Genomic DNA, 25,959 nt, shown 5'->3' with positions numbered 1-25,959 from the left:
GTTCCTAGTCAGATTCGTTAACCACTGAGCCATGATGGGAACTCCAGCATTCTATAGATTTTGAATAGTTGTGTTTTCATGATCATTCATCTCAAGGTATTTTTAAATTTCCCTTTAATTTCCTCATTGACCCATTCATTTTTTAGTAGCCTGTGATTTAGTCTCCATGAGGTCAGTTTTTTTCTCATTTCTTTTCCTGTGGTTAATTTCTAGTTTCATGCTATTGTAGTCAGAAAAGATACTTGAAATAATTTCTATACTCTTTAATTTGTTGAGATTATTTTTGTGCCCCCGTATGTGGTCAATCCTTGAGAATGTTCCATGTGCATTCGAAAAGAATGTATATTCTGATTTTTTTTTTTTTTTTGGATGTAATGTCCTAAAAATGTTGATGAAGTCTAACTTTTCTATTGTGTCATTTAGGATCTCTGTGACCTTACTGATTTTCTGTTGAGGGGATCTGTCCATTAATGTGAGTGGGGTATTAAAGTCTCCTACTATGATTGTACTCCCATCAGTTTCTCCTGTTAGCATTTGTTGTATGTATTTGGGTGCTCTTGTATTAGGGGCATATATATTGACAAGTGTAATATCATTCTCTTCCTGAATCGACCCTTTTATCACTAGATAGGGTCCTTCTTTGTCTTTCTTCATAGCTTTTGTTTTAAAGTCTATTTTGTCTGAGTATTGCAACTCCCACTTTCCTGTCTTTTCCATTCCAGGTGCTGGTATCAATGGTCTTTTTGGCTCTCTCTGCCTTGCCCTCCTTAGTCCAGCTGCTATGCTTTCGTCTGCAGCTTTGAGGGTCCTCTGTCTCGACTGAGCTCCCCCTCAGTGGCTTCCCAGGGTGTAGGTTCCTCTCCTCTTTCTCAGCTCCCTCTCAGGAGTTCTGGTCCCATGCTGATTCCTTGTTTTCTCTCTCACTCTTTTTCTTTCGTTCTACCCAGTTATGTAGAGGATCTCTGGTGCTTTTTGGAGGTTTAACATCTCCTGCCAGCATTCAGTAGGAGTTCTCTGTGAATCATTCTATGTGTAGATGGGGTTTTTTGGGATGTGTTTGTGGGAGAAAGTGAGCACCATGTCTTACTCCTCCGAGATCTTGATCCGCAGTCCACCTGTTTTTGCATGTTTTGGTTTCCCTAAGAGGCTTTTCCTTGGAGCCTTAAGTGGTGCATTTGTATGTCTCCACATACAAACTCCTGCCCCAGGCTTTCTGCATCTGTCATCTCCAGGCAGCTCTCCCAGGCAGTAGCCATTGCTTTTCCTCCTGAGAGCTCTGTTAGGTGAAACACAGACCAGTCCTTCGGGCAGCCTCTAGACAGGTAGAATGTTGCAAATAAGGCCAGCTCTACTCCTTCCAGTTTGATGTAGAGTTCAAACATGGAGCAGCTCTTCTCAACTGGGCTGTCACCTCCTCCAAACCAAGGGAGAGGTGGGACAAGGGTGAGTCAAAACACCATGACTCTTCCTACCATGTAGAGTACAGCTTTTCCTTGACTGGGGGTTCACTTGGTTGCTGTAGGATCTTTGGCTGTTTTCCAGGGTTCCTGTAAGCTTCTCTATGGGCATGGAGTTCTCATTGGTGACCCAGAAGGGAGCACAGATGACCTCACTGGCAACATTGCCAATGAAGAGACTAGGGGCCTTAGGAGCACCATGTACCAGCCACCCTGGGCCACAGAGAAGAAATATGAGCATGAACGTTTTCACAGCCCTTCAGCAAGTCAGCTTCCTCAGGGTGGATAGGAAGGCAGGCCTGGAGTGCAGCACAGAAAGAAAGCCGCTGGGGTGTGAGTGGCTGAGCACTGCTGTGGCTGTTCCAAGAGAGCTGGTTCAGCATCCACTGTGACCAGGGAGGGGGCGTCAGGAAAGACACTCCCCCCTCCCGGGACGCTGCTCTCTGGGCCAGTGCGCTGTGAACCTGAGGCTATTCCTGCTCCCTCAACCCCCTCCCATTCACATGGTGGCAGAGACTCACCTAGAGCCGATGCTGCAATCTTCCACACTGCCGGCCTTAGGCCTGACAGCAGAGGCCAAGGCTTGTCAAGGTTCCCTACTTCTTCTCTTCCCAGAGCACCCTCCTTCCACACCTCCTGGGGCTGCTCCTGGCCCGGCAGCAGGTGTAGATAGTCTCTGCCCTGGCCTCTCGGGAAGCCCTGGCCTGGAGCAGCGGGGCTCTTTTTTTTTTTTTTTTTTTTTTGTCTTTTTTTGTTGTTGTTGTTGTTATTGTTGCTATCTCTTGCTTCTTGGGCCGCTCCCGCTGCATATGGAGGTTCCCAGGCTAGGGGTTGAATCGGAGCTGTAGCCACCGGCCTACGCCAGAGCCACAGCAACTCGGGATCCGAGCCGCGTCTGCAACCTACACCACAGCTCACGGCAACGCCGGATCGTTAACCCACTGAGCAAGGGCAGGGACCGAACCCGCAACCTCATGGTTCCTAGTCGGATTCGTTAACCACTGCGCCACGACGGGAACTCCAGCAGCGGGGCTCTTACTGCTGGCTTCTGCCCTGTCCCGTAGTCCAGCACTGTGCACCTGAGCCCAGGAGAGCCCAGGCATCTTTCTTGGCACCTGTCCCCAGCACTGTCAGCATCCACCTAGCAGAAGTACATCTCTAGCAGCATGGTGCTAGGTCCACTCCCTCCTAGGAAAACCCCCAGGGGTCACCTGCTGCCCCCACAAGGAGATTCCATGTTGAGAGCGGCAGTTAAGTCCTTGTTACTTCTAGGGAAAGTCACCTGCTTTTAGCTGTGGGGTCTAGTTCTTCCAGTGACTTGGGCCTCAGATCCACCTACGTACAGGGCAGGGTGGCTGTACCTTGTAACCAGTCCCTGCAGCCCTGCTGCTGACTGCCAGGCCCTGGCAAAGCCAGCAGAACAGAAGTACAGTGGAGCAGAGGAGGCAGCTCCTGGCTAGTTGTCAACACCAGTGCTGGCTAAGGGGATAGGGGAGCCCTGGCCCTAGGTTGCCTTGTGGGAACACTTCCACAGGCAAGAGCTGGAAGGGACAGGGGCTGTTTCTCACTCACCATCAGCCCCGGGGTCAGGCCCTGAAACACCTGCCAGGGAAGGGTGGCCAGGGGACAGGAGTAGCCGAGCTGGGCCAACTAGCGTGCTCATGTACTGCAGGTACTATGAGCAGTCCTCGCCCAGGAGCTTCACCACGAGGCTTCCGGGTGCTGAAAGCATGGCTTGGGTGGGTGGAGATGCCCTGAGGCGCCCCTGGCACAGAGCAGTTCCCGTGCTGTGGGCTAGTGCTGTGACTGGCTTCTCCCCACAGGCTCACTTCGCTGCCAGGAGGGCTGCTCCTGGGGAGTGGGTCCAGATAGTGGCATCCATAATTCCAGCATTTCCTGCTTTGCAGACTGATGAAGAGAAGCAACAGGACTTGCCTGTGGTGATGCCAGTTTTTGACAGAAATACCTGCAGCATCCCCAAGTCGCAGATCTCCTTCATTGACTACTTCATCACGGACATGTTCGATGCCTGGGACGGTAAGAACTGGTAGCATGCACCTGCCTAGGTGCCAGGGGCGGCAGGGTGAGCAGCGGTGGTGTAGATTCTGACTGTAGAGCATGCTGGGGGCTCAGACTTGCAGGAAGGGCTGAGGAGAGGCAGAGAACTGTCACCAAGGGCCCCAGAGGCCTGGGCGCTCTGTGGAGGTGAGGGACACAGGCGAGCCACTCAGGGCCTGGCTCTTGTCATCCGGGGCCCAGAGGTGCTCATTAAATGGTGATTAAGCGATTAGTTCCCTTCTGCTTTATTTCCCAGCGTTGTCAGCTCAACAGGTGGTCATGGAGCAGCTGCTGGCACTGAGCACAGGACCTGACCTGTTCGTTCAGGCTGTGTATCTGCCGTGGCTGTTGAGCATCATGCGACTGTCCACTCCTCTCCCCCCACTTCCTTAAAGTGCTCTCCTTTTAGCCTAGACGTCTAAACTGAGGCTGTGAAGGGCTATCACATTCCCATCTTTTTCTCCAGCCTTTGTAGACCTACCTGAGTTAATGCAGCATCTTGACAACAACTTTAAATACTGGAAAGGACTGGACGAAATGAAGCTGCGGAGCCTCCGCCCGCCTCCTGAATAGTGCGCGACAGAGCCGGGGCCCCAACGCCATGCCCCTCTGGTCATCTGAATCCCTGAGTGCAGCCAGATTCCTTGGTCTTTTCCATATTAGGCAGGACAGAACCCCGGTCTGCAGAGCCTGTAAAAGCACACGAGGACGTCAGTAACCTTCCTTAAACACCATCTGATGCCACTGCCATAAAGTGAGACTTAGTCCACTGTACCTGGGCCTGCTGCTCTTGAGAAGGTCACACGAGGACCATGGTTTGCATTTGCTGCCATTAAAACATGAGCTCAGGACTGCCCCTGCAAAGGATATTGATGGATTTCCTGCCAGTGACAGAGAAGGCCTTGTTGCAGAGAATTCTCTCAGTTACGTTCTGCACTAAAGAACAGCTAATGGCAATCGGATCTTTTCACCGCATAGAAGGTGCAGTCACTCTGGAACACTACTGAAAGTGACTTCTCAAATTGAATAGCAAATGAAAGACAAATTTTGAAGTTTGATTATTAATATCAAATATTGAAATGTTTTATTTATTTTATTAGAAGTTCAATATTTTCTGTGAATTTAAAAATACTTTAAAGCCAAAGCCAACTTGAAATGCCATGACCAAATTCACATGATTCATAGTCCTTAAATATGTATTACTTGGTGTACAGACTTATTTTCATAATGCAAATTTAAAGACATAAAATGACATTTTTACTGGACTGTAGAAATATTTGTGTGTGTTAAACTTTTCTGATTGATGCTCATCAGGCAAAGCTGTTTTGCGGGTGGGTCTGAGTCCAGAAGAGCTGAGTGAGAAGGGCCCCTTCTGTGGGGATCGGGGCTCTGAGACAGCTCATGCTGTCTGATGGGCCGTGCAGGTGACTCCTCAAAGGGAAAGAAATTACTAGGACTTCACACTTTTTTCCTGAAATTTTATAACTGAATTTCCACAGGTCTGCCTTATTTTATACAGTGTTTCTATAAGATATTTCCCGATAAAAACAGCGAAAATGAAATATTTAGTGAATTGACATTTTATAACCAGTCTTGTTTTTTCATCTGCGTTAGGAATCTTTGATTCCAGGAATTTATAAAGGTTCTGTATCTTCACATTTTGAACAAGTGTAGTACCATAAAAAAATGACACCTGGTGACATGTCAAACGCTTGTCATTTCCTTTTAAACTTGTATGTTTTTTTCCAGATAAAAATGAAATTAAACTATTTGTTTTTAAAAAAAAAAACCACGTATCACCTTTTCTTTGAAGTTTTATTCTACTTAAAATACCTTATCTTGGAGTTCCCGTTGTGGCTCAGCAGAAACGAATCTGACCAGCATGCATGACGTTGCAGGTTCGAGCCCTGGCCTCGCTCAGTGGGTTAAGGATCCAGCATTGCCGTGAGCTGTCGTGTAGGAGATGCAGCTTGGATCCCGAGTTGCTGTGGCTGTGGTGTAGGCCAGGGGCTACAGCTCCAATTCAGCCCCTGGCCTGGGAACCTCTATGTGCCACAGGTGTGGCCCTAAAAAGCAAAAACAAAACAATCAAAAAAAAAAAAAAAAAAACCTTATCTTTTTCTCCCTCTAACTTTATTTTACAGAAAAGATGGTTACATGCCTTTTTCAAGGTCACAAAGGGCCTTATGTGGAAAAATGCTCAGAACTACCTTTAACTCACCACTGGGTACCCGTTCAGAGATATCATGCACCCTGGGGGACTGACAGAGGGGCTAAGGGCTGGGGACCTGATGCCCATTCAGAGATGTCAGGGCACTCTGGGCGTCTGACAGGCCAGCCCCTCAGCGGTCTCTGTCTAAAGAAACAAAGGCCCCTTTCTCCTGGGTGAAGACGTGTGACAATAATCGTGGACTGAAGTAGGAAGAAAGCCGTCTTCCCTCCTCTAGATGCCAGGAAGGAAAAGGAAGTGAACCCACAAGGAACTCAACCATCATGAGGCAGAGACAATAAACAGAGCCTTTAAGTTGAGCATGCTTATTAACATGTCTAAAGAGAGAAAAGAAGCAACAGAAACCATACGGTAAAGTTCCCGCTCTGATGCAGTGGATTAAGAATCCGACTGCAATGGCTTGGGTCATTGCAGAAGCATGAGTTTGATTCCTGGCCTGCCCCGTAGGTTAAAGCGTCTAGCACTGCCACAGCTGTAGCACAGGTCACAGCTGTGGCTTGGATGCAGTCCCTGGCCTGGGAACCTCCATATGCCATGGGCGCAGCCATTAAAGAAACAGAAGAAACCATAAGGTAAAGCAAGGTAGTTTCAAAAAACTCTTTTCATTTGAAAAAAAAAAAAACAGACATTGTAGGTATTAAAGAATATAGTCATCAAGGGAGTTCCTTTCGTGGCTCAGCGGTTAATGAACCCTACTCGGATCCATAAGGTTGCGGGTTCGATCCCAGGCCTCACTCCAGTGTTAAGGATCCGGCATTGCCATAAGCCCTGGTGTAGGTGGCAGACGCAGCTTGCATCCTGTGTTGCTGTGACTGTGGTGTAGGCCGGCAGCTATAGCTCCGATTCGACCCCTCGCCTGGGAACCTCCATATGCCATACAGCGCTAAAAAGACTACACACACACAAACACACACACTCATAAAAACAAATGGAAAACTGTTCAGGTTTAACAGAAGACCAATATAACTAAAGAATTAATACACTGGAAGACATAAGGAAATGACTTAGCCTGTAGCACAGAGAGGGGAAAATGAAAGTTAAAATATGGAGGGTAGAATGAAATGCCTCAAAATGTGTCTACATTAGGTGCTCCAGAAGGGAGACAGGGAGAAGGGCTCCCCAGAGAAAGTCAAATCCCTCAGGATTGGACAGAGACAAGTCCTCACATTTACAGAGTCCATCAAATTCCAAGGAGGATGAATGTACACAACACAGTGAAACTGCAGAGCACTGAGTTCAAAGAGAAAAGCCGAAAAGCTGGGAGAAAAGACAGATCCCTTACAAAGGAACCCGTAGCGTCAGCCATCAGACTTCTTTGCAACAGCCAGAAGACAGCATACACTACTGCATAAAATAGATCATTACTGAGAACCTAATGTGTAGCACAGGAGAATCTCAGTAGTTTGTAATAACCTACACGGGAAAAAAGAATCAGTATATGTATGACTAATTCACTTTTATTTATTTTTTGCTTTTTAGGGCCGTACCCGCGGCATATGGAGGTTCCCTGGCTAGGGGTTGAATCAGAGCTACAGCTGCCTGCCTACACCACAGCAATGCAAGATCTGAGCCTCGTCTGCGACTTACACCACAGCTCACGGCAATGCCGGATCCTTAACCCACTGAGCAAGGTCAGGCATCGAACACACAACCTCATGGTTCCTAGTCGGATTCATTTCTGCTGCGCCACAATGGAAACGTCCATGACTAATTCACTGCTGTACACCTGAAAGTAATACAATGTTGTAAGTCAACTATACTCCAATTAAATGTTTTAAAAGGCAACAACAAACTCACAAGACAAAGGAATAATGTTTCAAAATACTGAAGGAAACTGTCCGCCTAGAATTACAAACCAAACCAAACTCTCTTTCAAGAGTGAGGTGAAATGAAGATAATTTCAGACATGCACCCATCTTAATTATGAACAGACCACTGTGGAAAAAACTGCGGAAAGTCTTTAACATGAGTCCAGAAGTAAAAGGTGGGGTAGAGGAAGCAATAGTAAAGAGGGATTGGTAAACATCTGGGCAAAACTAAGGTATGTTGAGTGGGTAAAAAGTAACAGCGACATACAATCAGGAGTAGGGGAAGCCTGGTTTACAAAATAGGACAAGCTAAATGTGCAGGACAGAGGAGATTTTTATCACAGGTTAGACCTGCAACATTGTTACCTAAAAGGGAAGTGGTCAAAGGAGAATTTAAAATCACTAAAAGGTTATAAATCAAAACTATGATGAAGTACCACCTCACACCAGTCAGAATGGCCATCATTAGCAAGTCCATAAATAACAAATGCTGGAGGGGGTGTGGAGACAAGGGAACCCTTCTGCACTATGGGTGGGAATGTAAATTGGTACAACCACAATGGAAACCAGTATGGCGGTTCCTCAGAAAACTACATATACAACTACCATATGATCCAGCAATCCCACTCTTGGGCACATATCCAGACAAAACTTTCCTTGAAAAAGATACCTGCACCTGCATGTACATTGCAGCACTATTCACAATAGCCAAGACATAGAAACAACCTAAATGTCCATCAACAGCTGAATGGATTAAGAAGGTGTGGTGTATATACACAATGGAATACTACTCAGCTATAAAAAAGAACAAAATAATGCCATTTGCAGCAATATGGATAGAACCAGAGACTCTCATACTAAGTGACATAAGACAGAAAGAGAAAGACAAATACCAAATGGTATCACTTTTATCTGGAATCTAACATATAGCACAAATGAACCTTTCCACAGAAAAAAAAATTCATGGACTTGGAGAACAGACTTGTGGCTGCCAAGGGGGAGGAGGAGGAAGTGGGATGGACTGGGAATCTGGGGTTAATAGATGTAAAGTGTTGCCTTTGGAATGGATAAGCAATGAGATCCTGCTGTATAGCACAGGGAACTATAGTCACTTGTGATGGAACATGATGGAGGATAAAGTGAGAAAAAAAATGCATATATACATATGTGTGTATGTGTGACTTGGTCACTTTGCTATACAGTAGAAAACTGACAGAACACTGTAAACCAACTACAATGGAAAAAATAAAATCATTAAAAAATCACTAAAATGAAAGCTATGGGAGGAAAAAATGTAATTAATGCAACCACTAAAAGATAAATGAAAAAAGACATGACAGAAATAAGTACAAATATAAGATCACAAAACATGCAAAATCAATTCTGGAAAACAGTTTAAATGTCATTTAAGAAGAGTAAATAAGTGATGATAGGTCCTTAAAATAGAATACTATGTTGTTTTTTTAGGGCCACACCCACGGCATATGGAAGTTCCCAGGCTAGGGGTCGAATGGGAGCTGCAGCTGCCGGCCTGCAGCCTCCGGTGCTGCAGCTCATGGCAACACTGGATCCTTGACTGAGCAGGGCCAGAGATCCAATCTGCAACGTCATGGATACTAGTCAGGATGGTTACTGCTGAGCCATAATGAGGACTCCACTCTGCTGTTTTAGGTCTAAAAAAGAATGAGAATTTCTGTGCTGATAATGAAGAGATTGCCAAGATATATTAATAAGTAGGGAAAAAACATAACACAAAACAATATACATGTGTGCTAGCATTTGTTTAAATGCTGAATAAGCTTCAAATTTCTAGATGTGCACACAGCAGACGGGTTGCTTGTGGTGACTAGGAATACAAATGATCTGCATAAACAATAAAGGCAAAACTGTTTTCAGGGTGAGTTATTTTTGCAATTTCTTCCTAAATTATTCTATGAATTTAGCATGATTCCCAATTAAAAAAAAAAAACCCTTTTAAATCTAGTTAAGTCATTCTAATGTTCATGTATTGCATGAAAGAAAGTCAGGAAAAATCTGAAAATGAAGTGTAAATAGAGAAGATTAACCCCAGACGTGAAAACATAAAACCGCCCTAATTGAAACAGTGAGACACCCTGTCTGGATGAGTAAATGGAGCTGAATAGAGCCAGGAAACATCAGCACGGGGTTTAGTAGAATATTAAAGGTGCTGTTTCACGTCCCTGGAGGAAAGATGGATTTATTCAGTAAATGGTGTTAGGATGACTCGGTGTCTCTCTGAGAAATAGATTCTTTCTCTTTAATTTTCATATCTAAAGCAATATGCCAATGTTTTAGATGTGAAAATTTAAAAATTAGGAAAAAACCATGAAGAAAAGATCTTTATCATCTCATGGTGGAAAAGGCATGACATAAAATCCAGAGTTTACTTAAAATCTCCCCCACCCATGTTTAAGAGACCACCTGCCCTGGCCCAGGCCCGGGAGGCGACCAAGAGGGATGTGTAGTTGGATCAGAGCACTAACGCAAGGGACAGTCAAGCTGGGGACGACACAAGCCTCAGGGGTGCTCATCACAGCTGCATATCGGTTTGAGAAACTGGAAACAACCGAAGTGCCCAGCTCCAGGTGACTGTCAAGAAGACAACTTTGGGATGAGTCCAAACAGGAATTCTTTGCAGCCACTAAAAATAATGATTTAGAAAAGCATTCAGTGGGAGCTGTGGCTCAGTGGTTAATGAACCCAATGAGTATCCATGAGGACATGGGTTCGATCCCTGGCCTCGCTCAGAGAATTAAGGATCCGGTGTTGCTGTGGCTGTGGTGTAGGCCAGCAGTTGCAGCTCTGATTCAAACCCTAGCCTGGGAACTTCCATATGCCTCGGGTGCAGCTCTAAAAAGCCAAGAAAGAAAAAAAAAAAAAAAAAAAAGAAAGACAAAAAGCATTCAGTGAACTGGGACAACTTCGAGGCTGTGTTACTAAGTGAAAACCCACTAAAGAACAGTAATGTGGGGAGGCCCTTTGTGGACGGAAGGGAGATGAAGCCTGTGATTAGAAGAAAAAGACTGAAAGGAAACGCAGGGGCGTGGCTGTCCACAGGCGTTCCCTCTGTAGGTTGGGGTTACAGGGGGTTCACTGCCTGCCCTGTGCTTTTCTGGGTTTTCTCAAACGTCATTAACATATCTGATTACTTCTGCAGTTAGAAGGTCCTAAGGTTTGAAATCTGAAGGACTGAGAAGGTGGTGTGTGTCCCATAAGTAGGAAATGCGGGCCTGGGGCGGACTCGCAAGGGGAGGCGGCCAGTCCAGACCTGGACATGCGGGGGGGCCCAGCTGGAGGTGAGCAGGGATCCGGGATGAAGCCTGTGCCATGTTTAGCTCCATGGACATGACACAAGCCTTGAAGTAGTCGAGGGTGAGGCGGGGAGGGGACAGGTGAGTGGCCCAGCTATGACCCCTGCCACTGAGGTCCACAGGCAGCCCCAGACAAGGCAGGGGCCCCCAGGGGCTCCCTTGGCTGGAAGAGCCCAGCGATGACTGTGTCCCACGTTTTTCACCTCCTGCCTGAGCAAGCTCTGAGGACTCTGGCCTCCCAGCTGGAAAGGACAGCGACAAGTGGGCACTGCCAGTGAGTCCCCGGAACAGAAGGAGCCACACTGTGAGGCGAAAGATACCAACCTGGGAGGAGACACAGCTCTGCCCGGCCCCCTTGTTCGAGCTGGACCTTTCCACAAAGGGGAGAGAAAGGTCAAAGAAAAGCAGGAAGCAGTTTCGCTCCCCCATTTTCTTCAAAGAAATAACTGGATGTGGAAGAACTGGCTTCTGAGTCACAAGGAAACCTTTTCCCTAAGGACTGGGATCAGAAACAATGGGGGAAGGAATTATTAAAATCCATCAGCTCACAATAAGCTCAGGAAGAAGCTGAATAAACTTTAAACAATTTGTCTCATCCTGCTATAAAAAGAGGAAATTTCAGAAAGTTAAGAACCATCACTGTGTAGTTACAGGCCCTTTCACTCCACTGACATGGCCCTGCATCAGAGCTAAGAGAACGTTGGAGTTCCCATTGAGGCTCGGTGGTAATGAACCTGACTAGTATCCATGAGGACGTGGGTTCGATCCCTGGCCTCACTCAGTGAGTTAAGGATCCGGCATTGCTGTGAACTGTGGTGTAGGTCACAGATGTGGCTCAGATCCCACCTTACTGTAGGCTGGTGGCTGTAGCTCTAATTCAATCCCTAGCCTGGGAACTTCCACAGGCTGTGAGAGTGGCCTTAAAAAGACAGGAAAAAAAAAGAGGAACACCCTTGATTCTTCCCCGAGGCCTGTGCGCAAGACAAAGCCCACAGCCCCTCGCCTGTCACTCTGGGGCAGCTGCTGGGGAGCATTCGCAGCTTGGGCCAGACCCCTGCCGCCTGGGACCCACAGGCCTGCCGCCCAGAACCTGCCTTTCATTGCTCTGCCCTCTGCGGGCCGAGCACAGTGGCTTCACAGATGCTCTTTGCAAAATGAAGGGCCCTGACATGGGGTGTTTTCACAAGTCACCCTTCCCATTTTCTCTCACCTCTGTTTCACCAATGCCACAAACCCCAGCTAAAAGGTCCCATTTTCATCTCACGGAATAAGTCCTATTTAATTTAGAAAAGGAGGAAACACGCTCAACGGTCAGGAAGCAATAGCATTAACTTAGGGGCCAAAAACAACCCTGCAGATGGAGAACAATGCAGGAGGCGGCAAGGGGAGGGTCAGGGTGGCTTAGCCGGATGGTTCTGGTCACTAAGTCAGAAAGGAGAGTCGAATGCAAATTACACACAGAGGGTGGACTGTGCAGTGTTCCTAAAATGAGTAATAATGGTTTAAGAATTTATCGAGGATTTTCAGATATTAAAAATGAGTGTTCTTCCAGACAAGAGAGATTAGTCTCACATAATGCATTAGTTTCAGCTCAAATTGTCACAAAGTACCTAGTGATTTGCCTACAGACCTGGTTTAAGGCCACTGCCTGCAGGTGAGGGAGAACTCCCCAGAAAGGAAAGGATTTCAGAAGGAAAAAAGTGATTGACCTCCCGAACAATTTATGAAAAGCCAAGACTCAAGTGTCCCTTAGCTTTTAAAAAGGAAAAAGAGGAGATCCCATGGTGGCACTGCAGAAAGGATCCTGACCAGTACCCATGAGGATGCGGGTTCCATCCCTGACCTCGCTCAGTGGGTTAAGGATCTGGCGTTGCCCTGAGCTGTGGTGTAGGTCACAGATGAGTCTCGGATCTGGCATTACCGTGGCTGTGGCTTAGGCCAGCAGCTGCAGCTCCAATTCAACCCCTAGCCTGGGAACCTCCATATGCCGAGGGTGTAGCCCTCAAAAGACAAAAAGACAAAAAATAAAATTAAAATTAAAATTAAAAACACTATTTTTATTATGCTCCATTCCAAGAATGTATAGTTTCCAGAATTTCACACAAGATTATTAAAAATGAAGATAAAATAAACTAATGTGAAGATAAAACATGCTACAATGTCCCATAATTGCTACAAGTAATTGCTACTTGGAATTTTCTAGTAGCCAAAGTGAGAACAGAACAAGATCAATTCAAAATTGTAACACAATAAGCAGGTATCTAGAAGTCTTTTCTTTGTAGAAATTTGAGAAAAGTTCTACTTTCGACTAAATTCTGTACCTGTACTGTGCTATCAAGACCTTAGAACAAAGCTCCAAGGTCAGGTTTGTTGTTGTTGTTTTTTGTCTTTTGTCCTTTTAGGGCCGCACCCATGGCAAATGGAGGTTCCCAGGCTAGGGGTCTAATTGGAGCTGTAGCTGCCGGCCTCTGCCAGAGACACAGCAACGTGGGATCTGAGCCGCATCTTCGACCTACACCATAGCTCACACCAACGCCGGATCCTCAACCCACTGAGCAAGGCCAGGGATTGAACCCACAACCTCATGGTTCCCAGTCGGATTCATTAACCACTGAGCCACGACGAGAACTCCCAAGATCAGGTTTAATGTTGATCCTCATTGCCTATAGGTAAGCACCATCTCTGCTTCACGGACACTGTGGCTGCCTCTCCCACCCGGTGATTACCCTGCATCTACCAGTAATGCTCCAGCAATGGACAGGTGACCCTATCCTGTCCAATAAACCACAAAGAGAAGTTTGCAAGGATGATGCTGAATTAAGTTCTCACTCCGACTGGAGAGCCACAGGAAGAGACAGTCTCTTCTCTCTGTCTCTCACACTCTCTGGGTGTGGACATGACAGCTGGGACTGCTGCAGCCATACAGCTACCAGCCCAAGGATGAAGCTACCGCCAATAGGGACAGTGCAGAAGGATGGAAGAGACCTGGGTTTGCAGTGTTTTCAAGCAGCATGGGACTCTCAGAACTCCTGGACTTCCTGCCAATGAGATTAATAGCCTGTCCTTGTGGTTTCCGCTAGGTCCATTCAGGGTTTTCATTTCTATGGACACAAATGTTAAAGCCTAGTTTTCAGAGTGAAAACACAAAATTCACACAAAAGGAAAATATCCTCACACAAGAGAACTACTGCCTAAATTAGACTATTCATCCAGCATTATTCAAAAGAGCCAAAGACTGGATACAGGAGTTCCCATCGTGGCTCAGTGGTTAACAAACTCGACTAGTATCCATGAGGGCACGAGTTTGATCCCTGGCCTTGCTTGGTGGGTTAAGGATCCAGCATTGCCATGAGCTGTGGTGTAGTTTGCAGACATGGCTAGGGTCCCATGTTGCTGTGGCTGTGGTGTAGGCCGGCACCTACAGCTCCAATTAGACCCCTAGCCTGGGAACCTCCATATACCGCGGGTGCAGCCCTAAAAAGACAAAAGATAAAAAAAAAGAAAAAAAGACTGAATACAATCTTAATGTACATCATTGAGTTAGTGGAGGCACATATCCATCATAAGTTATTGGTCAAATGCGTGAAAAGTAGAATCTCAAAAAGAGTGATAAAAAAGGAATGGAGAAATGGTACCTTCTTCACTGCTGGTGGGAATGTAAATTGGTACAACCACTATGGAAAACAGCATGGCAGCACCCATAGAAAACTAAATATAGAACTACCATATGATCCAGCAATCCCACTCCTGGGCATATATCCAGACAAAACTTTCACTGAAAAAGATACATGCACCCCTATGTTCACTGCAGTGCTATTCACAATAGCCAAGCCATGGAAACAACCTCAATGTCCATCGACAGATGAACGGAAGATGAGGTACATATACACAATGGAATATTACTTAGCCATAAAAAAGACAAACTAATGCCATTTGCAGCAACACAGATAGAACTAGAGATTCTCATACTAAATGAAGTAAGAAAGAAAGAAATACCATAAGATATCACCTATTTGTGGAATCTAAAATATGGCAGAAATGAACCTATCTATAGAAAAGGAATCTCTGCATGCCATGAGCATGGCCCAAAAAAACCCCAAATAAAGCAATGAAACTACATGCTAATTACAAGAAACGCACTAGATTCAGACACAAATAGGTTGAAACTAAAAAGACAGAAAAGTACTATACCATTCAGTTTTGTTTGTTTGCTTGCTTGATTTTTTCCTTTTTTTGGCTGCCCCATAACATATGGAGTTCCCAGGCCAGGGATCAGATTTGAGCTGCAGTTGTGACCTATGTGACCTATGCAGTTGTGAGCTGTGGCAATGCTGGATCTTTTAACCCACTGTGCTGGGCCAGGGATCAAACCTGCATCCTTGGCGCCACAGAGACACACCAAAACAAACAGTAGGAAAGAAATAATAAAGATTATAGTAGGGTAGATGCAATAAAAATAGGAAAAATATAGAAAAAAAAATCAGCACAGGACCAGAAGTTGATTCTTTGAAAGATGAACAAATGGAAAAACTTTGAGCTAAACCGACAAATAAAAAAGAGCATCAAAGAGAATAAAAATCTTAGGAAAAAAGAAGTATAAGGCTTGTGCACTGAAAACTACGGAGCATCACTGAATGAAATTAGTAAGTTCAAAAATATTCCATGTTCATGCATTGAGAGACTTTATATCGTTAAGCAGACAAGAGGCCCTTTTTTAGGGTTGAAATAGTCTTCCCCAAAATGATATGTTGAAGTCTTAATCCCAGTACCTTGCAATGTGAACTTATTTGGAATATAATCATTTGCACATGTAATTAGTTAAGATGAGGTCATACTGAAATAGGGTAGCGTCCTCTATCAATAGATTGTTGTCCTTATAAAAAGATGCCATGAGGAGTTCTCCTGTGGTGCAGTGGGTTGAGGATTCAGCATTGTCACTGCAACAGCTTGGGTCACTACTGTGGTGTGGATTCCATCCCTGGCCTGGGAACTTCTACTTGCCGTGGGCATGGCCAAAAGATAAAAAAAAAAAAAAAAAAAAAAAAAAGGCCATGTTAAGACATTAGAGTGATGCATCTACAAGGCAATGAATACCAAAGATTACTGGATCACCACCGGAAGCTAGGAGACAAGGAAAGATTCACCAATAGGTTTCAGAGGAAGCGGGGCCCTTGAAGACACCTTGATTTCAGACTGCTAACCTCCAGAACTATGAGACAGTAAATTTCTATTGTTTTAAGCCACCTAGTTTGTGGTTCTTTACTATGGCAGACTTAGGAAAGTAATAAAGTTTACACATTGATCTATGGATTAAATGCAATCCCTTTTAGAGGCCCAAATGCCTTTTTATTTTGCAGTAATTAAGCTGATACTAAAAATTCACAATGGGAATACTGAAGACCCTGAAAAGCCAAAATAATCTTGAAAAAGAACAATGTTTGAAGACTCACAGTTCCTGATTTTAAAATTTTCTATAAAGCTGTAATAATCAAGACTATGTAATACTGGCATAAGGATAGGCATATAAATTAATGGACTAGAAATGAGTTAGAAATACATACATTTATGATTAACTTTTTTCCTGCAAGGGTGCCAAGATCTTTCAGTGGGGAAAATAACAGTCTTTCAACAAATTAGCCTGGGATAATTAGAGATCTACATGCAAAAGAATGAATTTGGACCTTTACCTCATACCACATACAAAAATTAACACAAAATAGACCAAGGACCTAAACATGAGAGCTAAAATTACAAAATTTTTAGATGAAAACATAGGCATAAATCATAGTGGTCTTGGATTAGGCAATGATTTCTTAGCTATGACAAAACACAAGCAACCAAAGGAAAAAAATAGGTAAATTGGATTTCATCATAACTTAGAACTCTGCGCTTCAAAGGACACTATCAGGAACATGAAAAGATGGTTGATAGAATGGGAGAAAGTGAGAGTTCCTGCTGTGGCATAGTGGGTTAAGAATTCAACTGCAGCAGTTCCAGTTGCTGTAGAGGTGTGGGTTCAATCCCCGGCCCAGTGCAGTAGGTTAAAGGATCTGGTGTTGCCAAAGCTGTGGCGTCATCACAGCTGTGGCTTAATTCAATCCCTGGCCCGGGAGTTTCCATATGTCATGACTGCAGCCATAAAACTAAAAAAAGAAAAGAAAAGAAAAGAATGGGAGAAAGCATTTGCAAATCATATATCTGATTAGGTTATAGTAATCAGAATATATAAAGAACACTTACAGCTCAACAATAAAAACATAATTCAGATTTTAAATGAGCAAAAAAGGATTGAATAGACATTTCTTCAAAGACTACATACAAATGGTCAATAAGCACATAATCAACATCATTAACCATCAGGGAAATGCAAAACAAAACCACAGTAAGATATCACTTCACACACACAAGCATGGCATCATCAAAAAAGGCAGTTGGGAGTTCCCTTCATGTCTCAGTGTTTAGCGAACCCGACTAGGATCCATGAGGATGCAGGTTTGATCCCTGGCCTCACTCAGTGGGTTGAGGATCTAGCGTTGCCACGAGCTGTGGTGTAGGTCACAGACGCGGCTTGGATCCTGCGTTGCTGTGACTGTGGCATAGGCTGGTGGCTACAGCTCCGACTGGATCCCTAGCTTGGGAATCTCCATGTGCTGTGGGTGCAGCCCTAAGATAGAAGAAAAAAAAAAAAGAGCAGTTCATAACAAGTTTTGGTGAGAATGTGGAGGAACTGGAACCCCCATACGCTGCTGGAAGCTGCTTTATAAAACAGTTTGGCAACTTTTCAAAAAAATTAAACATCAAGTTACCATGTGACCCAACAACTGCACGCCTAGATATATACTCGAGTGAAATTAAAACACATTCACACAAAAATTTTTGTACATGTTCATAGCTACATTATTCACAATAACTAAAAATTTGAAACAAACCCAAATATTCATAAATTGATGTATAAACAAGATGTGGTATTATCTATACACTGAATACTATCCAGCCATACAAATGAGGGAGGTTCTGACACATGCTACCACATGGATGGAACTTGAAAATATTATGCTAAGTGAAGGAAGCCAGACACAAAAGGCCACATACTGTATGATTCCATTTATATCAAATTCCCAAGCATATTCATAGAAAGCAGAAGTAGATTAGTGGTTGCCAGGGGCTGGGGTAGAGGAATGGGGAGTGAATTGGTATGAGGCTTCTTTTGGGGGTAGTTGAATATGTTCTGAAATTAGACAGTGGTGATGGTTGCACAATCTTGTGAATATATCAAAAACTACTATATCTCCAAAAGGGCAAATGTTATGGTATGTGGATTATATCTCAATTAAAAAAAAAAAAAAAAGATGTTATCCAGGCTGCAGTCATCTACAAGTTTCCCTGGGGCTGGAGGGGTGGTCCAGGATGTCTTTTTTGCATTGCTGCTGCTGGGCGGCCTCAGCTCTTCACCAAGGGGACCTCTCAAAAGGCTGCTTAAATGTCTTTGCAACATGGCTGCCCCCAGAGGAAGTGATTCCAGAAAGAACAAGGAAGAAGTTACAAAGTATTTTGATGACCTAGTCTTCGATATAACACTATCACTTCTGTCATGTTCTATTAGTTATATGGGCTTGGTTAGGTCCAGCCCATAACGAAGAAGAGGGATAAAACCTACACTCTTGAAGGGAGGGGGTTTTAATAATGTGTGGACACACTTTAAAAGCTGCCGCATATAGGAGTTCCCATTGTGGCTCAGCATAAACAAATCTGACTAGGAACTATGAGGATGCAGGTTCGCTCTCTGACTTTGATCAGTGGGTTAAGGATCTGGCGTTGCCATGAGCTGTGGGGTAGGTCACAGATATGGATTGGCTCCCATGTTGCTGTGGTGTAAGCCAGCAGCTGCAGCTCCGATTTGACTCCTAGTCTGGGAACTTCCATAAACTGCACCTGGGGCCCTAAAAAGATCTAAAAAAGCAAAAGAAAAAAAAAAAAAAAAAAAAAGAAAAGAAAAAATACCCTTTATGAATATCACTGCGAAGATCCTCAAAAAAAATACTATGAAACTAAACTTAGTGCATTAAAAGGATTAAACATCATGACAAAGTGGAATTTATAATAGAAATGCAAGAGTTCAATATAAGAAAAAAATGAGTGTTAATATATCACCATAGCAGAAGGAAAGAAAAAAAACCCATACTATCACCTCAATTGATACAGAAAATGTTACAAAAGCCAACACTTTCATGATAAAAATTCTCAGATAACTAGGAATAGAGGGAGGATTCCTCAACATGATAAGGGGCATTTATGAAAAAACTACAGCTAACATTATGCTTCCTGATGAGACAAGAATGCCTACTTTTACACTGCTGTTTAACACTGTACTAGAAATTCTAGCCAGAGTAATAAGACAGAAAAAAAAAAAAAAAAAAAAGGGAAGAAAGGAAGGGAGGGAGAAAGGATGGAGGTTCAATAATTTGCTATAAAAGCTCACAGAACTCTGGGAATAAACTTTCCCATTACTAGTTTATTATAAAGGATACAAATGAACAGACAGATGAAGAGGTACATAGGTGAGGTCTTGGAAGGATCCTGAGCACAGGATCTTCTGTTCCCAGGGGTTTGGGATGTGCCAACCTCCCAGCACACATTCACCAACCTAGAAGCTCTCCAAACCCCATCATTTAGAATTTTTATGGAGGCTTGATTATGTAGGCATGATAGATTAAATTATCGGCAATTGGTGATTAACTTAATCTCCAGCCCCTCTTCCCTCCAGAGGTCAGGGGATGGAGCTGAGAGTTCCAATCCTCTGGAGTTTCCCTCTTGGCTCAGTGGTTAATGAACCCAACTAGCATCCAGGCGGGTTTGATCCCTAGCCTCGCTTGGTGGGTTAAGGATCCAGCATTGCCATGAACTGTGGTGTAGGTCGAAGACATGGCTCAGATCCTGCATTGCTGTGGCTGTTGTGTAGGCCAGCGGCTCCAGCTCTCTTGGACCCCAGCCTGCAAACCTCCATATGCCATGGGTGCAGCCCCAAAAAGAAAAGCAAAAAAAAAGAGTTCCAAATCCTCAAATCACACATTTGGTTCCTCTAGCAACCAACCCCCAACCTGAAACTATCTATAGCTCACCAAGACTCATTTGTATAAACTCATGACTTATTATTAATAACAAAACATGGTTGTCCTTCCACCCCTAACACTCAGGAAATTCCAAGGGTTTTAGAAGATTTTGTGCCAATAACTGGGCAGAAAGATCAAACATATATTTCCTTTTTTTTTTTGGTCTTTTTAAGGCCACACTCATGGCATATGGAAGTTCCCAGTCTAGGGGTGAAATCAGAGCCATAGCAATGCCAGACTGGAGCTGCATCTGGGACTACATGGCAGCTTGTGGCAATGGTGGATACTTAACCCACTGAACGAGGCCAGGGATTGAACCCACATCCTCATGAATACTAGTTTGGTTCTTAATCCACTGAGCTACATCAGGAACTCCTCAAACATGTATTTCTTATTTTATCACAATGGCACAATCTATTAAAATACCTGGGAATAAATTAGGCAAGGAGTGAAAGACTTGTTTCCTGAAATACAAAACATTCTTCCAAGAGATTAAAGAAGATCTAAATAAGTGGAAGACATACCATACTCATGGATTAGAAGAATATAGTTAAGATGTCAATATTGGAGTTCCTATTGTGACTCAATGGGTTAAGAACCCAACATAGTGTCAACATGGATGTGGGTTCAATCCTTGGCCTTGTTCAGTGGGGTAAGGAGCCAATGCTGCCACGAGCTACAGCTAGGTGAAAGATGTGGCTTGAATCTGGCATTTCTGATGCTGTGGCTTATGCTAGCAACTGTAGCTCTGATTCAACCCCTAGCCTGGGAACTTCCACACGCTGCAGGTATGGCTGTAAAAAGAAAAAAAGAAAAAAAAAAAAAAAAAAGATGTCAATAATACTCAAAGCCACATATAAAATTCTGAACAATTTTTTTTATTTTGTTTTTGGCTGCATCCATGGCAAGCAGAAGTTCCTGGGCCAGAGATTGAACTGGAGCCACAGCTGTAACCAGAGCCACAGCAGTGACAATGCCAATCCTTAACTGTTGAGCTATGAGGGAACTTGCCGAACGAGTGAGCGACTTATTAAAATTCCAATGGCCTTTTTTTGCAGGAATGGGAAAGCTGATCCTCAAATTCATTGCATGGAGTCCATGTCATAGGCTGAACTTTGTTCCTCAAAATTCAAATATGGACGCCTTAATCCCTAGTACCTCAAAATGTTGAGTGCATTTGGAGACACAGCCTTTAAAGAGGTGATTGTGTGACAGTGACTCTGTTAAGGTGGGCCCTAGTCTACTCTGACTGGTGTCCTTGTAAGAGGAAATGCGGACACACACGCAGAGACCAGGGATGTATATGCACAGAGAAAAGACCAGGTGAGGACATAGCAGGAAGGCAGTCATCTGCAAGCTGAAAGGCTCAGGAGAAACCAAACCTACTTACATCTTGATGGACTTCTAGCCTCCAGAACTGTTAAGAAAATAAATCTCAGAGTTCCCATTGTGCCTCAGCGGAAACAATCTGACTAGCATCCATGAGGACACAGGTTTGATCCCTGGCCTCACTCAGTAGGTTAAAGATCCAGAGTTGCCGTGAGCTGTGGTGTAGGTCACAGACATTGCCTCGGATCCGTGTTGCTGTGGCTGTGGTGTAGGCCAGTGGCTATAGCTCCGATTCGACCTCTAGCCTGGGAATCTCCATATGCTGCAGGTGTGGCCCTAAAAGGACAGAAGGAAAAAAAAAAGGAAAGAAAAGAAATCTCTGTTTAAGCCACCCAGTCTGTGGTATTGCGTTATGGCAGAACTAGCACACTTATACAGCTCTGGCATCCAAAAAAATCTCGAAAAAGGACAAAGTTGAAGGACTCACACATTCACGGCTCACTACACAGCTACAGTTATCAAAAGACTGTGGTCAGATTTATAGATCAATAGCAAAGAACTGAGAGTTCAAAAATAAATCTATCCATTTACGGCTGTTGACAAAGGTCCCACATCCATTCAATGGGGAAGGTAGTCTCTTTAACAGATGATGCTGGGACAACAGGACTTGCACACACAAAAGAACCCCCACCTCATACCATATACAAAAATTAACACAAAATGTATCAAAGAATCAAATTCAAGACCTAAACACCTGAAACTAACACAACTTTGCAAGTCAAATATACTCCAATTAAATTAAAAAAAAAAAAAATATATATATATACATGGGCTAAAATCATAAAACTCTTGAAAGAAAATATAGGGGTAATTCTTCATGGCTGTGGATTTGGCTAAGGATTAGATATGTCACCAAAAACATAGGCAGTAAAAGAAAAAAATAACAACTGGACTTCATCGAAATTTTTAAAAATTTTGTGCAACAAAGGATACTATCAACAGAGAAAAGGTGACCACAGAATGGGAGAAACTCTTTGCAAATCATATCTGATAAAGAATTAATATCCAGAATATACAAAGAACTCCTACAACTCAATAACAATAAAATAACTCAATTTACTCGACATTTCTCCAAAGATATGCAAATGGCCAATAAACACATAAAAAGATGCTCAACATCACTAATCATTAGGGGAATGCAAATCAAAACTATAATGAGATACCACCTCACACTAAGGAGAATGGCTATTATAAACAAACACCTCCCTCCCCCAATCCAGAAAGTAGGAAGTATTGATAAGAATTTGGAGAAACTGGAACTCTTGTGCATTGCTGGTAGGAATGCAAAATGCTGCAGCTGCTGTGGAAAATAGTATTTCCTCAAAACAATTAAACACAGATTTACCATACGATCTAGCAATTCCGCTTTTTGGTATATACTAAAAATAATCGTAAGCAGGGATTTAAACAGTATTTTTATACCCATGTTCATAGCAGCATTATTCACAACCAAAAAGTGGAAGCAACCAAAACGTCCACCAAAAAAATGAATGGATAAACAAAATGTGGTATGAATGAATGTATGTATCTATGTGTGTACATACATCTCAATATTATAGAATATTACTTACCCATAAAAAGGAAAATAATTTGATATATGTCACAACATGGAAACATGGACACAGAAAATATGTTTTGTGAAATAAGCCGGTCATAAAAAGGACAAATTCTTTTTTTTTCTCTCTTTTTAGGGCTGCACCTGCCGCATATGGCAGTTCCCAGGCTAGGAGTCAAATCAGAGCTGTAGCTGCTGGCCTACATCACAGCCACAGCAACGCCAGATCTGAGCCGTGTCTGCGACCTGCACCACAGCTCAGGGCAATATGGGATCCTAACCCACTGAGCGAGGCCAAGGATTGAACCAGTATTCTCATGGATGCTAGTCAGATTCGTTTCCACTGAGCCATGAGGTTAACTCCAAAAAGGACAAATTCTGTATGATTCCACTTACACGAGGCACCTAGAATAAGCAAACTCATAAAGACAGAAAGCAGAACAGAGGTTACCAGATGCTGGGGGGAAGGGGGAGTGGGGAGTTTTTGTTGGAGGGATGATGAAAGAGCTTTGGATGACTATGGTCACTAACACCTGTGATGTGTACACTTAGGAATGGTTAAAATAATAAACATTGTTACATGTTAAAAAAACAAAAATAGGGAGTTCTCTGATGGCCTAGCAGGTTAAGCCTCCTGTATTCTCACTGCTGTGGCTCTGGTCACTGCTGTGTGACACAGGTTAGATCCCTGGCCTGGGAACTTCCACATGCTGCCAGTATAGCAAAAAAGAAAAAAAATAAAAATAAAACAAAGAACTTGAAATAAACATTGCAACTCTCATTTTAAAAGTAAATAAATGAATAAATAAACTTAACCACAGTTAAAAAAAACCCTTACCAAAATTCATGTAACTGATGATGGCTGTACAAGAGTGAAATGCACTGATAACAGTACTGGTTCAGTAACTGACAGATTTAGGTATTTTCTACAAAATACATACCAATGAATAACATAATGAATTGTACAGGTTTTAAACACTTTACATTTTTTGCAGGCTTTGAAAGATGACCAAATAAGCCCTTCCTGCTCTGCACATTTATTTCCACAACATCAGCTATAATATTAGCTCAACCAATTCCCACTTCAGGTTATACTGAATCACTGATTTCTAATCTTTAAAAATATTCTCACCTGGGAGTTCCTGCTATGGCGCAGTAGGTTAAGAGTCCGACTACAGTGGCTCAGGTAGCTGCAGAGGTGTGGGTTCAATCTCCAGCCCTGTGCAGTGGTATCCAGCATTGCTGCATCTGTGGCTCGGATTCAGTTCCTGGCAGGGGAAACTTCCATGTGAGCAGGTGCAGCAATCAATCAAATCAAATAAAAATATTCTCACCTGTAGTTGCTCTATGCAGATTTTTCTAGAGACTAATTCTTTAGTCTCTTCAAATCTGGCACTGACTCTTACATAAAACAACTGAGAAGCACTGATAACATTTTTTTGACTCAATAGCCAAGGAAAATCATTCGAAATCATTTGCTTTTTTTTTTTTTTTTTTTTTTTTTTTGTCTTTTTGCTATTTCTTTGGGCTGCTCCCACAGCATATGGAGGTTCCCAGGTTAGGGGTCGAATTGGAGCCGAAGCCACTGGCCTACGCCAGAGGCACAGCAATGTGGGATCCAAGCCGCATCTGCAACCTACACCACAGCTCACGGCAATGCCAGATCGTTAACCCACTGAGCAAGGGCAGAGACTGAACCTGCAACCTCATGGTTCCTAGTCGGATTCATTAACCATTGCGCCACGACGGGAATTCCTGTTTGTAATTGATAACTGAAACTGCTCCCAATGTTCTCAACTCTTTAGGCAACCGTCCTCACCCAAAGGCTAATAGTTTTGCTTTTTTTTTTTTTGTCTTTTTAGGGCTGCACTGGAGGTTCCCAGTCTAGAGGTCAAATTGGAGCTGCAGCTGCCGGCCTACACCACAGCCACAGCAATGCTAGATCTGAGCTACATCTGTGACCTACACCACAGCTCATGCAAATGCTGGATCCTTAACCCACTGAGCGAGGCCAGGGATCAAACCTGCATCCTCATGGTTCCTAGTCAGATTTGTTTCTGCTGAGCCACAATGGGAACTCCCAAGTCTTCATTTCCTCTTGTTTCTTCCAGAGAAATTAACTCACCATTGCTAAACAGCTTCCCTTGCCTAGCTAATGAATGAACTGTAAAAACCCATGTAAAGCCCAGGTTTTCTTTTTTTAAACTAAGTATGCACTAATAATTTTTTAAAAGTAAAATGTCACGATAGGTGATAGGTAGTTTCCTCAAAACACTATTGAGTTATAAATATGTAACTACAATCTATAACGCAAAGTGATATACACTGCCACCCTTTAGAACTGTAAAAACTGTTCTTAGTTCATGGCTTACCAACAAACAGGCAGCTGGCCATAGTTTGCTGACCCCTGCTGTCAAAAAAGAGAAAATGAGCTTTATTCACATTCCTCACAATTGGTTGGTTGTTTTTTCCCAGTACTAATGAAGAAAAGAGGCAACCCTGAGGAAAATAGAAGGGTAAAGCTCCAGGTGCTGGTTCTTTGAAACTCTCAATAAAAAAACCAAAAGTCTGACAAGTTTAATTTAGAAAAGAATAACATTTAAAGTGATACATAGTAACAGGGAATTTTCCTAATTATGAGAGAAAAACTAATTATGCACTTATAAAAACTGAAAATCTTAATGACATACAATACAGAGAATATGAATTTACAGATAGAGGGGAATCTTTGTGTGTCAATTGTTAAGAGCAACAAATACATAAAAAGCCTTGGAGGGAGTTTCCATTGTGGCACAGAGAAAACTAATCCATCTAGGAACCACGAAATTGTGGGGTTCAATCCCTGGTCTTGCTCAGTGGGATGAAGATCCAGTGTTACCCTGAGTTGCGGTGTAGGTCACAGACGCAGCTCGGATTCCCATTTGCTGTGGCTCTGGTACAAGCTGCCGGTGGCTACAGCTCTGCTTGGACCCCTAGCCTGGGAACCTCCATATGCAGTGGTTGTGGCCCTAGGAAAGAGA

At 43.4% G+C, this 25,959-nt stretch overlaps 1 protein-coding gene across 3 annotated transcripts in view; it reads left to right on the top strand.

Annotated features, from left to right (window-relative positions):
- The window catches only part of PDE8A (phosphodiesterase 8A), a 147,717-nt gene extending 142,413 nt beyond the window's left edge, over nt 1–5,304 (top strand). For all 3 annotated transcript variants that reach the window (XM_021098898.1, XM_021098899.1, XM_021098897.1), the window contains exons 21-22: nt 3,365–3,494; nt 3,982–5,304. In XM_021098898.1, the coding sequence (XP_020954557.1) occupies nt 3,365–3,494; nt 3,982–4,088 (237 nt within the window). In that variant the 3' untranslated portion in view covers nt 4,089–5,304. The remainder of the gene's footprint in view (nt 1–3,364; nt 3,495–3,981) is intronic.

Source organism: Sus scrofa, chromosome 7 (assembly GCF_000003025.6).
Source record: "Sus scrofa isolate TJ Tabasco breed Duroc chromosome 7, Sscrofa11.1, whole genome shotgun sequence".
NCBI classification, from domain to species: Eukaryota; Metazoa; Chordata; class Mammalia; order Artiodactyla; family Suidae; genus Sus; species Sus scrofa.
This window is presented reverse-complemented; position numbering and strand designations above follow the sequence as displayed.